Source organism: Psammomys obesus, unplaced genomic scaffold, assembly GCF_907164565.1.
Source record: "Psammomys obesus unplaced genomic scaffold, mPsaObe1.curated_primary_1811, whole genome shotgun sequence".
NCBI lineage: Eukaryota > Metazoa > Chordata > Mammalia > Rodentia > Muridae > Psammomys > Psammomys obesus.
The window spans coordinates 10,391,022-10,410,066 of record NW_026596073.1 but is presented as its reverse complement, the minus strand read 5'-3'; the positions used below and the strand labels follow the sequence as shown (position 1 = coordinate 10,410,066).

Sequence of the window (19,045 nt, the reverse complement as noted above, 5' to 3'; positions counted from 1 at the left end):
TTATGACCATGGGACTGTGATAATCAGCAGCATCAGATGGGCATTCCCAGGTACAGAGATGTCATTAACATTGCTAACCCCATACAGGCAGGGCACATGACTTTCTCTCTCATAACATCTGTTAGCCATAAAAGGAAAAAATTAAGTCTTACAGAAGATCAAACAACCTACATGAATAGTTCTTATGTCCTCATTTTTTTTTTTTTTTTTTTTTTTGTGATTGCTAGTATTTCCTGATTTTAATTATTGGCATCTTCTCCCCAGACATTTCTCAAGAATGGCCAAAGACTGTCTCATTTGTCTCTTTTTCCAGATATTCTTAATGACAATGGGGCTAAATTAATACTCAATACATGTTGAAAACACCAACAAATGAATCTCTGATTGTTATCACTGAAAAAGGACACCATGTATTACATAAAAATGAAGAAAAAAAACAAGGAAAGTTCAATGTTGATCACATCATGAATGGGATAGGACACAATATAAACACAGTTTCACTGGACTACATTGGCTCCAAGGTTATAGTTGTCATAGTTTTAAATTAGGATTTATTAATTTAGTTCTAAATACAATTTGGTATTTCAATTCATGTGTATAGTGTGTCATCATCCATTATTTTGAAGGACCTCAGGTTGGCGTTGAACTCATGACAATCCTTCTGCTTAAATACCACTTTAAGAGAGTATATAGTAATAAAAGGGATTCAACCACAGAATAAATTTGTATATAACGCTTCCACAACTTGAGAAACTTTGTCTGTGTTATCTATTCTATTAGGATCATTCGATCATGCAAATGTTGATGCTTGACCAGTGATATTAGGAATATTGTTATAGATGACTTCCTTCCAATCAATCTTATTTACTCCAGTGACAGAACACTACTTATTAGTCTCCCCCGTAACTATTCTCTGTTTCAACTGTTTCTTCTTTTGTTACAAGAGAATCTTGTAACAATCTTGTTAAATCCTGTTTGTTTACACAAGCTGTTTTTAACAGGCCTATTCTTTAAGAATTTATTGCACAGAGGGCAGGAGGCTCTGTGTAAAATATGCTCTGCCTTCCTAAAGTGGTCTTTACTTCTCAGTATGTACTTACTGATGCATTATGCATTCGGGCATGAGCATCATGCCCATGTGAACATCCGCCTCAGCATCATCGTCAACATCACGGCCACCATCAACGTCGGTTAACTTGGTACTTACCACCACGATTACATTTGCTGCTGGAATTGGGAGATTTTCTATTTCAAGATCTTGACCAGACACAGCCAACAGGTTAAGAGATGGGTCATACGCAGGTCTAGGAAATGCTGAATTAACAATTTGATGACGTTTGGTTATTTGAACTTCAGAAGGGGAATGATAGTTATATGCCTCTTGAGCTATATCCAGGCTCTTCTCGATATCTTGCGAATGGTGATAAATGAACACTGGCTTCCAACTCTTCTTTTGACGACTATCCAAAAAATGATCATTATTTCCCCAAGAACACTCTACAAGACAGAAGAATCAGAAAAAATACATTAAAAAATGCTACTCAGAAAACTATGTAGAATATCTATATTTTTCTCTATATTCATTTATGTATATTTGCACACACACATGTACAATCTCATGTATATGCACATATGTATGCATGTGTCTGTGGATTCCAGAGGTTAATGTTGGGTAACTTCCTCAATAGTTCCCCATCTTATTTTTGGAGACAGGACCTTTTATTGAAACTAAACTCATCCATTCAGTGAGACAAACATCAGGGGTCTTCCTGTCTCTGTCTCCACAAAGCTGTGATTATAGGCACACTTTCCACTCCTGACTCTCTTGGGATGTGTAAGGGATCTAAATTCAGCTCCTTATTCTTAAGCAGCAAGCATTTCACCAACTAAGGCATCTCCATAGTGCCTCTTTCCTTCTTTTATCTAAACATGCAACATTGTGTTGGACTTGTATATCTGGGTGTGCTCCATGCTTCTCAAATGCAAAACATATTGTTTTAAAACTTTCTCTGATTTTTTGATGATCATATATATCCTTATGCTATATAAAATTCTTACATAAATTATTAATATGCAAACATTTTATTCCATGTATGTAGTATTTTAGCAGATTAGGTTTAGGCAACCAAAGGCAGAAATCTAAGAATGCTCCTGGTAACAATTCTTAATGGTCTGATAGCACCCTTACCCACCACACTATAAAACTATGTACGTTTTTCAGCCTTTCTCTTAAGTAAATACTCTTGACTGAAAATACATCTGTTAGAATGATGTTTTTGTGCACTGTTTAAAGGTTGTCTTTTTATATTCAAATGCTGATTTCTGTGCCAGCAGAGAACTGAATACAGACCTAACTTTGGCGTTATTATGAATCCCCTGCCTCAGTGTTTTGTAAACATTGTTCTCCATCTCCTACTGATTGGTTGAATAAAGAGTTCAACAGCTTATAGCAAAGGGAGAAGAGAATAGATAGGACTTCCAGAGAGATAGGAACGCTGGGAAAGAAAAAGGCATAAAAAGAATTCATCTATGAGACATGGAGTCTGACCTATGAAAATGAAGAAGAGGTAACGAGCCATGTGACAGACCACAGATTAATATAAATAGGTTAATGGGTTATAATAGCTAGTTAGGAACAAGAGTAAAATAAGGCCTAAATCTATTATAAAGAAGTATAGGACTCCATGTTGTTATTCAGGGCTGGAGAGGACACAGAAAATTCATATGGTTTTATATATCTCCATTGGTAGATGATTAATGTGAAGAGAGATGTATACAGCCTTGTTTTCAGCCTTGGGAATTACATAGATATGGTTGATGCAGTAGGAGTACAATATGAAAACTATGTGTTAAAGAGCAATGGCATAAAAGAATTCTGCTCTTTAATAAAAGGGGAATGTTATGGTCACCTCTGAATTTCTACTCACCCTTCATGTGGTATCTTATTATCGATGTTATTTTAAATGTTTTAGTTACAGCAATTGAGCCTAAAAGTTCTTGTTCATCAATGATCATAAGAAAAAATAGATATTATATCTAATTTAAAAATTATCATCAGGTTAATCAACACATTAAAAAGCAAAAATACAATCTACTTTTTGATATTAAAAAGAGAGGAACAGATTACCACGTAGTAATACCACCAATCTAGGTATCACAGATTTGCCTGTGGCAAAGTCTCCTGAGCAATTACTTCTGTATTTATCATGTTTTTTTTGTAGTCAGTTATTCTTTTATCTTTTATTCCTCATATCTTACAAAGATCTAAAAATTGTTTTTGTAAATCTCAAGCCTAATTCAGCACCACCACTATGTTAAATATAGTTTTCATGTTCTCAAATTGCAAGGTCTACTCCTTGGTAGGACAGCCTCTATCTAAAGATAGGATCCTGGGTTTATTTAGGCACAGACTATGTCTTCCTCACAACAACAATCTTTAAATGGACAGTCCTAGAAAAGTTTAACCAGGGCAAATGTGGGATGTCTATTCTGTTATTCAACTCCAAGGTTACTATTTCACCACAACTCTTCATAACACGTATCTCAGAGAGAAGATGAAGAGCCACTCATCAATCATGGAATCATAGAGGCTTGTCTTTGACAGCCAATATGAGCACTTGGTGATCAGAAAGTCAGTCTACATTTAAGACATTTGGGTACCATTATCTGTTAATAAAATAAGCAACAACAATAACATTGAAACCATGTTGTAAATCTAACAATACTATATATGTATCTAAGGATCATTTCATTTCCAAGTGTGAAGAATTTTTATTTTATTTAGAAAAACAAAGTATAGCTCTTTTGAAGGCCATCACTATTTAACCACCATCTTTACCAAACTGTGATATTGTAAAAATATTAAATTATGAAATTCACAGGTAAATGAGTAAGGCTCAAAACAACCATTTTGAATGAGGCAATCCAGACCTACAATGATAAACACTGTAGATCATTTGTGGATACTAGATTTGAATCTTTAGATATTTATGTTTTATTTGGAATATCTACAGAGGTGAGGAAATTAATGAGGGAGTATGGCAGGTGGGATTTCAAAGTCAGAGAAATTAAAAGCAATGGTATAAAAACTTACAGGGATTAATGGAACAGAAAGGGTTAAATAGGTGTGGGGATTTGGAAGGCAGGTTAGAAGAAGGAATGTGGGGCAGGATAAATAACACTAAAGACCTTTAAAAATAATATAAAAACATACTACTGTAGAAGGTTCCTAATGCATTTGAGTGTACACACAAAAAAACCACACACATACACACACACACACACACACACACGCACACCAAGTTACATTATGATGGGATGACAACACACCTACTACATGCCATTGGCAAAAAAATTAATATCCCACTTCAAGGAATTAGTTATCTTTCTTGCTGTTATCTATAGTTATCTTTCATGCAGTGGTCTCATAGACCTCTAAACATTGTAAGTTACTGGTGATGCTATTGGTTACTCTCCAAGTAAAACCTAATTGGTGAAGAAACCACATACTTTAGTCACAGAGCGTGGAAATAATAAACTGGTACTGACCTGGAAGCCTCATTCCTAGGGGTAGCTTCCATAGAGTTAGAAGGTGCTCTGTGCACTACTGGAGGAAAAAGGCAATCATCAATCAATCTTATCCACGTGTGAGCCCTGTGAGTTACGATAATGGGAAGACAGTTCACTTGTGCAATACTGGCACAAACATCGCTGGAGTAACCAACCACTTCCTGATTGGATTGAAGTCTCACACCACAAGATGCAACTCATCCTGGGCACCATTGTTGGTTCAAGAACTTGTGGGTACAGCACATGCTGGAGAGGTTGTGGAGAAAGGGAACCCTCCTCCATTGCTGGTAGAGATGTAAACTTGTACAACCACTTTGGAAATCAATCTGGCGCTTCCTCAAGATCCAGCTATACCACTCCTAGGCATATATCCAAAAGATGCTCAAGTACACAACAAGGACATTTGCTCAACCATGTTTATAGCAGCTTTATTCGTAATAGCCAGAACCTGGAAACAACCCAGATGTCCCTCAATGGAGGAATGGATACAGAAATTGTAGTACAATGGAATACTATTCAGCAATTAAGACAAGGAAATCATAAAATTGCAGGCAAATGGTGGCATCTAGAAAAGATCATCCTGAGTGAGGTATCCCAGAAACAGAAAGACACACATGGTATATACTCACTTATAAGTGGATATTAGACATATAACATAGGGTAAACATACTAAAATCTGTACACCTAAAGAAGGTAAGCAAGAAGAAGGACCCTGGGTAAGATGCTCAACCCTCATTCAGGAAGGCAAACTGTATAGACATTGGAAGAAGGATAAAACAGGAAACAAGACAGAAGCCTACCACACAGGGCCTCTGAAAGACTCTACCCAGCAGGGTATTGAAACAGATGCTGAGACTCATAGCCAAACTTTGGGCAGAGTGCAGGGAATCTTATGAAAGAAGGGGGAGATAGAAAGGCCTGGAGGGGACTGGAGCTTGACAAGGAGAGCAACAGAACCAAAAAATCTGGGCCCAGAGGTCTTTTCTGAGACTAATACTCTAACCAAGGACCATTCATGGAGATAACCTAGAACTCCTGCACAGATGTAGCCCACGGCAACTCAGTCTCCAAGTAGGTGCCTTAGGGAACAGAAGTTGTCTCTGACATGAACTCAATGGCTGGCTCTTTGATCACTTCCCTTGAGGGGAAAGAAGCCCTAACAGGCCACAGAAAAAGACAATAGAGCCAGTCCTGATGAGATGGTCAGATGGAAGGGAAGGAGGACCTCCCCTATCAGTGCACTTGTGGAGGGGGATGGGAGGAGAAGAGGGAGGGAGGGCAGGATTGGGAGGGGATGAGGGGGCGCTACAGCTGGGATACAAAGTAAATAAATTGTAATAAAAAAAGAACTTGTGACTAGCTGGGATTTGCTCTATGGGAATACCTAGTAGTATTACTCCGCTAAGTGGTCATACTATTAAATGGCCTACTAATGACTTATTATTATACACATAGGTTCAAACTTCTCCCCAAGCCGGAGAGACATCTCAGTTGCTAAGAACAATGACTGTTCTTCCAAAGGATCCAGGTTTAATTCCCAGTATCCACAGGGCAGCTTACATCTGTCTGTCACTCCCAAGATCTCACACCCTCACACAGACACATGCAGGCAAAACACCAATGCACATAAAATAAAAATAAATTAGTTTTAAAAAGAAGTATTAAAAAAAAGACTTTCCTCAATCTTCAGAAGATAAGCTTCTATTTGTAGTACATGGTGACACGGAGACCCACCATTGGCCGAGAGAAGGAAATAACTACGGAATGTTCATCCATAAATAGGATATCTCCATGGTTCAGGAATCACATGGAGGAAGAATAGAAAGACTGTAAAAGCCAGAGGCAGTTGGGAGGGGGTACGGGGAAACAGTGTCCTCTGGCCACAGTAGGGCAGCTGCACATATGAACACAGTGGTTGTGATAGACATTCACATTTCCTATGTAAGCCCAAGCCAGACCAAACCCCAGCATGGAGAGGGAGAGTAGACATGATGTCTCACTCCTAGCAGAGGTATAATTGGCACTTGATGGTTGCTAGGGGAACAAGAGTCAGTTTTTCTCCAAGAGTGTTTCCACTGGTAGAGTGGCCATGTTCTGCTGGAAAGTTACGTATCCAAAAATATATGGGGAACACAAATTGGACTTATGGGTATAAAAAGAAAACGAGGCTACCAAGTTGGACAGGTAGAGAAGGGCAAGTTGATTTGGGAGGAAACGAGGGAGTGGGGGATGTACAACAGAAAAAACAAATCCAGTGCCAAATAACTAGTTTTTAATAGACAGAAGGAAAATAATATAAATATTTATATTATTTATTATTAAGAATAATATAAGGTTGTCTGAGTAAGAAAAGTTACAGAGTAGGAGAATATGAGTGATTTTTGGAAGCAGAATAAAAATGTCTTCAAGTATGTAAGTATTATAGCCTGACACTGAAACCACTAAAAACTCACATGTTTATAGTTCTTACTAGAAATTAGTATAGAAATGGAACTGCTGTGGGTTTCAGTGAAAAATAAATTTCAGTAACGATGTTCCCATAGATTAAAATAATTATTAGGCACATCAATAGACTACCTCTGTGAGGGACAGAGAGCAAAAGAAGTCAGAGAATTTCCACTTAAAAAGATGACTAAAAGATAAAAAGAATCTTTAACCTATGTTGATTAAAAGTGTTCTATCAATCTTTTTTTCCCACCTGTTTGTTTGTTAGGTCTAATTCCAATGCATTAGTTTTTGTTTCATTTTATTATATTATTATCTTTTAGCCACTCTGTTTTCTAGTGAGAGACAGAAAGAGAGTAGATCTGGAGGGGAGGGGACGTAAGAAGAAACAGGGAGAAGTGAACAGAGGGGAAACCATAAATAGTACCTATGTGAGAAAAACATCTATTTCAATAAAATGAAAAGAAAATATATTCCCATAAATATACATAATATATGTTCAATAGCAACCAGTGAAAAATAAAAAGGGCCATAAATTTGAAGAGCAGGAAGGGTTATGTGGTAGTTGTGGAGAGAAAAGGGAAGGAAGAAATGTTTTAATTCAATTATAGTTTCAAAAATAAAATAGAGTGATAAGAAATTTTTTTAAGAAAGGTGTTCCAAGGAAAAAAAAGAAGAAACTAACAATAAGTGTTTATTATTACAGAGGAAAAGAAAAACGCAGTCACAGAGCCTCAACATAGGATTTAAATGGTGAAGTAGATATTACTGAACTGAAAAAATAGTAAGCTGGGAAATTTTAGGTAATTTTTCAGGAAAGAGCACAGAGAAATTTATAAATAAATGGCGACACCAAAAAGAAGGCCAGGCTATGGAGATGGCTTAGACTTTAAGAACTCATAGAGGAGAACCCTCATACTCTTCCTAAGACCACCGTTACATATAACTCTAACTCCAGGGGCTTCGATGTCCTCTGGCCATCTGGCCTCTATGGGCATTGGGAACATAAGTGGTACACAGATATGCATGTGGGCAATGGATAGATAGATAGTTAGATGGATGATAGACAGACAGACAGATAGACAGGTAAATATTTTAATTAAATTGAAAAAATTAAGTTAAAAACGTGAGCTATGGTGGCATGACTTTTCCAATGCCCATGTTCACACTCTCCAGCGCTCACATCTGTGTGCGGTTCTCAGCCACTGAGGATGCAGCTAATGAATGGACACAGCTAAGGTGATGGATATCACTTCCATGATTAGATTTTGAAAGATGTGATTTCTGTGTTTCTAGAAGATTTTCTTGCTTACTTCAATATAACAAATAGTGTTGAATTGAATTCGTGTATGTTGGTGGCCCCTAGACAAAAGCCAGCGAGCAGCTGAGACCATGGGCCAGTGCTTCTCAAAGCATTACATCTTTCTAGCAATCACATAGTGAGCTAAGAAGTAAATCTCAAGTCAAATCAAGCCTCCATCCAAGATCCAAGCCCTGGAAAACACCTTAACTGCAGCCACATGGGCTAGGAGCCGACAGAGAAGCCATATTCTGGTTTATGATCCACAGAGACTGAGAAATAATAAATTCATGATTTGAACTTCAGAGTAATTTGTCGTAGTGCAAAGACACTGAATATAGGCTGTCATTTTAAATACTTTAATAACATAAAACATTAGAGAGTGGGGAGTGTTTATAAGACTTTAGGAGGGACAATAAACACACACACACACACACACACACACACACATCTTGTTTTTTCTAATTCCAATGTTTTAGTTTTTGTTTTGTTAGCCAGTCTTTTTTCTAATGAGAGAAAGAAAGGGAGTGTGTCTAGATGGGAGGCGAGATGGGGAGAAACTGGGAAAAGTAGAGAGAGGAGAAACCATAATCCGGATATAGGATATGAGAAAACATTATGTATGTATATATTTTGGCCTGGCTACCTTGGTTATAAAAGAAAATGGATTGGAGAGAAATAATAAAATGTACAGAGATTGCAGGGAAAACATTGTGGGTGACAAGAGAAAATTCCAGAACAGCTAATAATCCGAGGTTAGAACAGGGATCAATTAAAAGACTTCCAAGTTATAAAACTGAAATAAATGACCCATTCAATGACTGTGCTGATATTGTAGTGAGGAGCCAGCAGTGGAGACTTAAAGATAACTGAAAAAATAAATGTATGGTAGTACCTACATTTAGATAGAGAAATGTGAGTTCATGATATTTGTGTTAGTTACAGTTTCTATTACTGCGATAAGACACTATAACCAAAAGCAAGATGGAGAAAAAAGGGTTCATTTGGCTTACACTTCCATATCAGTGTTCCGTCACTGAAGGAAGTCTGGACAGGAACTTAATCAGTTAAGTTTGTTGTGGTAATCATGATAGCTTGAGTTCAGATCCACAGTAACCACAGAAAAAGCTAACATCATGGCTTGTGACTATGATCTCAGTAGTGGGGAAGGTGCAAATAAGAGAATTTAGGGGTTTTCTGACTAGCATGTCTAGTTGAATTGGTGAGTGCAGAATCAGGAAAATAAAACCAAAAAACAAAAACAAAAAAATAAAACAAAACAAAAGCCTTGTCTCAAAAAAATGCGCAGAGGAAGACAAAAATACCTGAGGTTGAACTCTGGCCACCACATGCACACACACACACACACACACACACACACACACACACACACACACATACACAAGCATGCCTTAGAAAAAAATAATGATGACAAGGGCCAGTACTTGTGAGGCCGCAAAGTATCATGTCAGAATGACCTACACTGTGAAACCTTGCCTCAAAAAGCCGAAACAATAATTTGCACAGTGGTGGTGTTGTCTAGTGTCTTAGTTTGCTTCCTATTGAACATCACGAGAAAATCAAATCGGGAAGGGAGGGGTCTACTTGACTTACATGTCCCAATCATTGAGGAAATATGTGGCAGAGACCAGGAAGTTGGGCCTGAAGCAAAGGCCACAGAGAAACACTGCTTCCCGGCTTGTTCCTCATGGCTTTCTGGCTTTCGTGTCTTGTTTTTTGTTGTTTGTTTGTTTCATTTTTTAATGTTATCCAGGAATGCCAACTCAGCGGTGCCACCTCCTCCAGTGAACTCCCTTCCACATCAATCATTAATCAGAAAAATATCATACAGACTTCCCCACAGGCAATCTGCTAGAGTCTCTGAATTGAGGTTCCTTTACTCTGGTGACTCTAGTTGTGTCCAGTTGGGGGTGAAAAACTGGCCAGGATATGTTGGTGAGAACCATCCAAAGAATCTACAGCAAGACCTTGAAAAGATCAAATTTAAGGAAAAGGAAGAAGAAAATAAAAAAACAGAGCTTGTGGAAGTATAAAAAGCACATGAAGCATATCCATAGCATATGAAGAATCTGGCAAAGAGCAGTGTTACTGAGACTTCAAGTACAGTGACCTGGTAAGATAAGATTTACTCCACATTCAGAGGATCAAATTTCAGAGGGCCAGATTTCACATGGAAAAGGCTTGGGGACAGACAGCAGGAAAGATAGCATTGCAGAAACACTAAGTTAATTATTGTTCATTGACATGCAATATTTATATGTAAATATATGTTAAGTGTGTAAAACACATACAAGTGTAGGTTAATTGTGTAAAGTAATGTGTTTCGCCATGACATTTTCATGCTAGTATATAATCTACATAGATTATATTCTTATGCTATATAACAGATTTCTGCCAGATCAAAACTTTCCTTCCTGCAGAGAAGCTCCTTAATGAGGAAAATAAATTACTCAGAAGAACTTTAGGAAATCTCCGAAAATGACCAGACCCGCTAGTAAGCAATAAATGCTTAGAGTCCCTCTCGGAATAACAGAGCCAAGCTCCACAGAAAAAGATCTCAGAGGAAAAAACGCTGAAAACCAACCAACCAACCAACCAACCAACCAACCAACCAACCAACCAAACAGCCAAACAAACAAAACTTCTGATGCCAGAGCAGCTGCCTGGAGAAGCAGAAATAACCAGAGCTTCCTGGAAGAGGTTCAGGCCAGCTGAGATGCCCCGAAAGGACACTCTCTAACCTGCTGAGCTGCCCACAGGCTGAGCACTGTGCTTCAGGCCTTCAGCGTTTGTGAGCTGTCACCCATGCTGGGGTGGGCTTTGGCAGTGCAGCTGTGTTTGAGTCATTTCTGCTCCTGTAAGTAACACCTCTCCCAAATTCATGTAATTAATCCCCAATAAAACTCATTCGTTCATCAAACTGGACTTTGGCGGTGTCCATAATTGGGACTGTTGTGAGCTCCCTATATGGAGTGAGTGATGTTGTATGACAAAGAGAGGCTTTGTCACACCCCATCACCCCATCCATTAGTGTTTCTGGTCTCACCTTTATCTATATAGTGATATCCTTCTTCTCAGATGATTTCTCTTCTACTTTCATACTTTTCATTTTTTTGAATAATTTCTTTTTGAAATTGAAAATATTTTCATACAGTGTGTTCTGATTATGGTTTCCCTCCTCCCAATTCTACCAGATCCTCTCCTCCTCCCCACCCATCCAAATCCATATTCTTTCTTGCTCTCATTAGAAAACAAATAGGCATCTAGAAAAAAAATAACAAAATTTTAAAAATAGAAAACAAACAAACAAGAATAGGACAAAACAAACAGACAGAAAAAAGAGCCAAAGTAAAAGCACAAGAAACACATACAGGCACACAGAGACACATTTGCACACAGAACTCCCATAAAACCCCAAACCAGAAACCATAATAAATATGCAAAAGAAACACAGAAAAAAGAATTATGAGACAAAAAAAAAAAAACCCTTCCAAAAATACCATTGACTTCATTTGTGTTGGCTGTTTACTGCTGGGTGTGGGGCTGGTTAGATTAGAGGCAGGAGTGAATTTCCCTTGATTTGCTTAACATGATGACACCCCTTTCTACCAGAACTCCTGCCATCAACATGATTTTGCTCATTTGTTTTGTGTGTGGCTGAATAAAACTCTATTGTGTATGTGTGTCACACTTTCTTTATTTACTCAACTAAGAACGGATAGCTAGGTAGATTCCATACCTTGGCTACATTTATCACTTTTGTGTGGCTATCATTGCTGTATACTGGCTCCTGGGTATAGGTCTGAGATGCTATCACTAGATCACAGGAAAGATCAAAGATAAAATAATCTTGAAAACTTAAAAAAGGCACAGAAGGTTCTGAACCCGAGTAGAACACATGTAATATGCTGTACTTTGTTTACTCAACAGAACTGTAAGACTTGGGGGACAATGCACAAAAGAGTCTAAGTGAGGAACATGAGAACAAGGGAGCAAGGGGACTGAAGAGGAAGGGAAATCCAAGGGCATCAGGAAGCTTTGTTAATCTCTAGCCAACCCACATAGGACACAGGGCCACAGAGCGAGCTTGAAGATAGAGACTCTAGCTCTACATCTTAGTTTTGTGAAGAAATCCACCTCACAAATCTCACTGCAGTGTCTTCCCTCTCCCTCCTCTCTTCCCCATGCCCTGTCTCAAGCAATACTCCACAGACAGCTATTCCATGGTGAGGGATGAAAGGGGGAGAGAGGGCTCACTGGATGTAACTCATTCCCAAGGTAATGGTGTTCAAACCTTCCTCACAGCAAAGTTGTCCTGACATAATCAGTTCCTTAAATTTAGTCTCACCTCTCAACACTGTTGCAATGGATTTAAGTTTCCGACACAGAAACTTTGGGGAATACAGTCAGACTATTGAAATATTTAGCATCCATAGTAAGTAACAAACAGGAAAAAATAGCAGGCACGAAAACAATCAGCTAAAAGAAAAAGCCAAGAAGCTTGTTCTCGAACACGGATTTCTCTGAAGAAGACATACAGAAGAGTGGTAGGGAGCTGAAAACAGTTTTAGCATCAGTAATCATTAGGGAAAAACAAATTGAAACTATGATGATGGATCACTCCATACCTGCTTAGGATTGCTTGATCAGTATCAAAAGGATGTGGAAAAAATGAAACCCTCAAACGTTACAGCTAGAAATGTCCAGCTATGAGGTCACATGCTTTCCTCAAAGTATTTAAAAAAGAACGTTCCTTTGACCTATCAACCTCACTTCTTAGAACACAACTGAACCATTGCAATTAGTATATTCAGGTGATACCAGCATTGTTATAATTGTAGGGCTAAGCTCAACATCTAAGATATAGAACAAATGCAAGTGTCTACAAATAAGTGAATAGGTAAAATATGCTCCATTTGTGGAGTATAATACTGTTTGTCCTTGATATGGAAGGAAATCTGGTTATTTGTAGCAACGTGGTAGAGGCGGAGGACATTATGGTATAGTAAAATAAACAGGGCATGTGTGCTGCATGACCTCATTTCTGGACTCTAAACAGCTAAGCTCATAGAAGTAGAAAGTGGTCGTGGCTGCCAGAGGCTGGGTTAGGGTACATCTATACACCACATACCTTTACCCAAACTTCCCATTTTATGCAGAATTTGACTCATAAATCTCATATACCTGAAGATATATGATCATTTGACTTTTAGAGGAAAACAGAAAAAAATGAATATAAATTTAGGCAAGGAGTTTTGGTAGATAATATTAAATTCACATACAAGGAAAGAAAATTGGAGTTGGTGAGCTATCTCAATGGTACAGGCACCTGAGTTCAGTTTCCAGGACCCACACGGCAGAGGGGGGAACTGATTCTTACAAATTATCCTCTGATCTTCACATATGCACCATCCCCACAAAAGGAGGGGAAACTCAATAATAATTATAATGAGGCTGCAGAGGTTCAGCAGTTGAGTGTGGACTCTGCAGAGGAACCGAGTTCAGTGCAAGCACCAATATTGGACAACTTACAACCACCTGTAATTCTACCTCCAGGGAAATCTGTAATCTGTGAGTTTTGTGGAGACCTGAATTCACATACACAGACTCCCACATAGACATACACATAATTTAAAATAAAATACGTATTAAAATTGACAAATTTGATATTGAACTTTTATGTTATGAGAAAGACACTGCTCAGAAGATGAAAAAGCTACCTGAAGATGGGGAGAAAATTGCCACATAGCTGGCAATGAATAAAGAACTCTCAAAATCCATCAGTTTGCAGATAAACCAGTTTTTAAAATAAGTTTAAGGCTTGAAATGCATTAAAGAGAATGCCTGGATGGCAAATAACTGAATGGAAATATGTTCAAACTTAATGAATCATTAATGAGTGATTATTAATGAATACATACTTGAAACTATGATATATATTTCATTTCAGAACTTCTAAATGAAAATTGTTAATAATATTCAGGACTGGAAAGGACCTAAAAAAAGGAGGGTTAGAAAATTATTGGTAAGAATGCATAAAGATAGAGGCATTCTGGGAAGAAGTTTGGCAGTTTCATAAAATTCAACATGCTCTTATATATAATACAGCAAGGTCAGTACTCTGCACACTAACCTAGAGAAATCAAATCTTATATTCCAAAAAAACTTTTTAAATTTTGTAGCAACTCTGTAATTAATCTCAATGGAAATAACTCAAATATCCATCAAGAGGTCAAGGAATAAATAAACTATAGTAATCTGTAAAACTAAGTATTACTCATTCATAGAAATGAATAAACCATTGATCCACATGATTTGAATAAATCTCATAGGCTTTAGACTGAGTAAAAGAAGGCAGTGTCAAAGCATCATTGTGCCTTTCACTTAGTTGGCATTCTCAAAAGAAAAGAGCCCGAAGTGGTTAAAAAAAAATAAATCAATGATTATCAGCACGTAGGGTCTGGGTAAGGGGAGAGAGAATGAGGGGCTGAATTCCATAGGAATATAGGAGATCTGGCTCATTGTACAGGCACTGGGTGAGCTTTTGCCCAAAATAAAGCTTTTCCCTCAGTATAAAGTCACAGATGATTTCCAGTTTGGTGGTGGAGGTTAAGGAATCATCTGTTGATATTTCTGTGTTTTGTGTGCAAAATGGGAAGAAGCCACTTCAAAAGTGAACATAGGAAAAATGTTGGCAGTTTAATGGTCCTTTAAAGAATGAGAAAGTTCGCACAAGATACGTGCAAGGATTCTTTTTCCTGTGTTGATGGTGGCTCAGTGACCTGTGAGGCACACAGTGTTTCTCACAGAATGCTTAGTGAGTGGCTTTTTAAAGACACACTGTTTAAAATAATAGTACTTTTATTATAAAAAGCAACATTTATATAAGAATAACCAGTGAGCTTTGATAGTCACAAGATTATGGATTGAAATTACCTTCTAGGTTTGACTTTACTAGTATATGAAGAGATGTTTCACAAAAAAAAAAAAAAAAAATAGAGAGAGAAATGTATGAAGCTACAGTGCCTAGTCTGAGTACATTGAAATTTGTTATTTCAAATTTACTGTAGGTTAGCCCTGAACCCAGAAGGCAGAGTGGCCTTTTGAACATCCCTCAGAATAAGTCTTTGCACTGCAAGCTTTCTGTAACTGACTGACATCAGGAAGAAGAATGTAAAGCAACGTTCTCCAAACACACCCCTAAAAGGAGCAATCTAAACAGGCCTTTGGGCGATCTGACACCTGGGTCACTCTCCCTTTCTTTTCTAGAGAGGAGAGGTAAATGGAGAGTCGGGAGCTTTTCTTGGGAATATCTACATAGAAAAACATATGTCTATAAGCAGAATAGAAATTGACTTAGGTAAAAGTAGAGTTGGAATTCATTTAGACAGTTTCTGGTCACTTTTAATTTTTCTCTAAAAATTTCTTTTTCCACGCATATAAAAAAAATGACTTTTTGGCACTTAGGGAAACAACAAGTTCAAGAAGTGCTAGCCTTGAATGTAGGAAGGAAAATGTTAGAGAAAAAAATCTTCGGTTGTTCTGTAATATTGGTAATCATTGCCCAAACATCACCGCAATGCTGATCTTCAGTTAAAACCAGGCATATAACATCACTGACACACATTACAGCTTCCCAAGATACAATGGTTCGGGTCTGTCAGGGAGCCCTCTCAAAGCATAAGTGTTGCTCACCCCGGTTGGTCATAGTGGGAGATTATATGGACACTTTAAAAAAGTCCATAATAACTGTACATGTGTGTCACACTAGTTTTGTAGAATTCTATTTGCATGTCTTTTTATGCTCTAACGACATATCTATGCATGCTATGTATATAGTTCTCTGTGCACACATGCTTGTTCTGTACCCTGATAACAGCCAATTTGATAACATTGTTCATATTAAAGACCAACTTTGTTGTTATAAGAGTGAAACAAAACCAGGATTTCCATCAAATGATAAAAATTACATTTATCAAAACTGCAAACCCACATGAGACCCCAAAGGCTTAAAATAGAAAGAAATCCCCATTCAGGACTAGTTTCCCCAGCAATCTAGGCTGCAGACACTCACTACAAAGATGTGAAAATACATTTACATTCCCACCAGCAATGGAGGAGGGTTCCCCTTTCTTCACATCCTCTCCAGCATGTATTGTCACTTGAGTTTTTGATCTTAACCATTTTGATGGGTGTAAGGTGAAATCTCAGGGTAATTTGATTTGCATCTCTCTGATGACTAAGGATGTTGAGCATCTCTTTAAGCTTTTCTCTGCCATTCTATATTCCTCTACAGAGAATTCTCTGTTTAGTTCTGTACCCCATTTTTAATTGGATTACTTGATTTGTTGCTTTTTAACTTCTTGAGTTCTTTATATATTCTGGATATTAGCCCTCTGTCAGAGGCAGTCCCTCTTCCCATTACTATGTAACCTACTTGGACACTAAACTGCCATAGGCTACATCAATCCTCACTCAAAAAGGCAAACAGGATGGACATCAGAAAAGGGAGAAAACAAGTAACAGGACAGGAGCCTACCACAGAGGGCCTCTGAAAGACTCTACCCAGCAGGGTATCAAACATATGCTGAGACTCATAGCCAAACTTTGGGCAGAGTGCAGGAAATCTTATGAAAGAATGGGAAGATAGACCTAGAGGGGACAGGAGCTCCACAAGGAGAGCAACAGAACCAAAAATTCTGGATCCAGGGGTCTTTTCTCAGACTGATACTCCAACCAAGGGCTGTGAATGGAGATAACCTAGAACCCCTGCACAGATGTAGCCAATGGTAGCTCAGTGTCCAAGCAGGTTCCCTGATAATGGGAACAGGGACTGTCTCTGACATGAACTCAGTGGCTGGCTCTTTGATCACCTCCTCCTGAGGGAGCAACAACCTTGCCAGGACACAGAGGAGGACAATGCAGCCAGTTCTGATGAGACCTGATAAGTTAGGGTCAGAGGGAAGGGGAGGAGGACCTCCCCTATCAGTGGACTTTGGGAAGGGCATTGGAGAAGATGAGAGAAAGAGGGGTGGAATTGGGAGGGGATGAAGAAGGGGGACTACAGCTGTGATACAAAGTGAATAAACTGTAATTAATAAAAAATAAATAAATTTTAAAAAGATGTGAGAACACAGTCTCACTAGGAGGTGCTGGGATGCTCAATATTCCATGTGTTTGACTATTTGTGCATCCGATTTATCTATATTAGAATTTTATCCATGAAGAGTTCTGAGTCCGATCCCATGGATAGCAGACAATGACTGCCCCTGACCTGTCCTTGCGCCTCAGATACAACTGTGAAAGGTGAACAGATTCGGTGGCTTTGTCTTCTTCATAAATACACCATTTGGAAGAAGTATGTCTGTTCATATTCACACATATCGCGCTCATACACACATATACATGCACACTCTCTCTCACACACACAATTATATACCATTACCACACACACATTAAACATTCAACTGTAATGAACTCATAAAAGCAAGGTTCATGCGGCCACTGAAGCTTGCCCAGCCCCAAAGCCTATACCTTGAACACCCATACAGTTTGAACAGCTGTTCTTAAGCTGGAGAGCTTTGCTTGGGGTTTTACATTTTTACAATCAGTTATATATATATTGCTTTGGTTTTTGGTTTCTTTTATTTTATTAATTACACTTTATTCACTTTGTATCCCCCCATAAGCCCCTCCCTCCTCCCCTCCTGGTCTCACCCTCCCTCCCCCTTCTTCACGATTGCCCCTCCCCAAGTCCACTGATAGGGGAGGTCCTCCTCTCCTTCCTTCTGATCTTAGTCTATCAGATCTCATCAGGAGTGGCTGCATTGCCATCTTCTGTGGCCTGGTGAGGCTGCTCCCCCCTCAGGGGGAGGTGATCAAAGAGCAGGCCAATCAGATTATGTCAGAGGCAGTCCCTCTTCCCATTACTATGTAACCCACTTGGACACTAAACTGCCATAGGCTACATCTGTACAGGGGTTCTAGGTTATCTCCATGCCTGGTACTTGGTTGGAGTATGAGTCTCTGGGAAGACCCCTGTGTTCAAATTTTCTGATTCTGTTGCTCTCCTTGTGGAATTCCTGTCCTCTCCAGATCTTACTATTTCCCACTTCTTACATAAGATTCCATGCACTCTGCCCAATAGTTGGCCATAAGTCTCAGTGTCTGCTTTGATAGTCCGCAGGGCAGAGCCTTTCAGAGGCCCTCTGTGGCAGGTTCCTAGGTTATTTCCTGTTTTCTTCTTCTTTTGATGTCCATCCTCTTTGCCTTTCAGGATGGGGATTGAGCATTTTAGTCAGGGTCCTCTCTCTTGATTAGTTTCTTTAGATGTACAGATTTTAGTAGGTTTATCCTATGTTATATGTCTATATGAGTGAGTATAAACCATGTGTGTCTTTCTGCTTCTGGGACAGCTCACTCAGGATGAACCTTTCCAGGTCCCACCATTTACCTGCAAATTTCCTTATTTTTCATTGCAGAGTAATAACAAGAGCTGAGCAATGCCTATTTGGACAGAACTGGATCTATTCTCTAGTTAGAGAATGGCCTAAGGTCTCTGTTTAGAGAAGGACATAAATAAGAAATAATTTCAGTGAAAGCACTCTAAGCTCTTCTTATGTGTCTTCTGTTATAATCACTTCCACATTTCCTAAGCATTCCATTAGGAAAGAAAAGTAGTTCTTATTATCACTTCCATCCCACTGTAAA

At 38.5% G+C, this 19,045-nt stretch overlaps 1 protein-coding gene across 3 annotated transcripts in view; it reads right to left on the bottom strand.

The window, feature by feature from the left end:
* Positions 1-19,045, bottom strand: part of Ptprr (protein tyrosine phosphatase receptor type R) — a 263,312-nt gene that overhangs the window by 226,108 nt on the left and 18,159 nt on the right. For 2 of the 3 annotated variants that reach the window (XM_055626072.1, XM_055626074.1), the window contains exon 2: positions 1,208-1,497. In XM_055626072.1, coding sequence (XP_055482047.1) covers positions 1,208-1,497 — 290 coding nt within the window. Of the gene's footprint in view, positions 1-1,100; positions 1,144-1,207; positions 1,498-19,045 lie in introns of those variants that run through there. The other variant, XM_055626076.1, reaches the window with a different exon arrangement.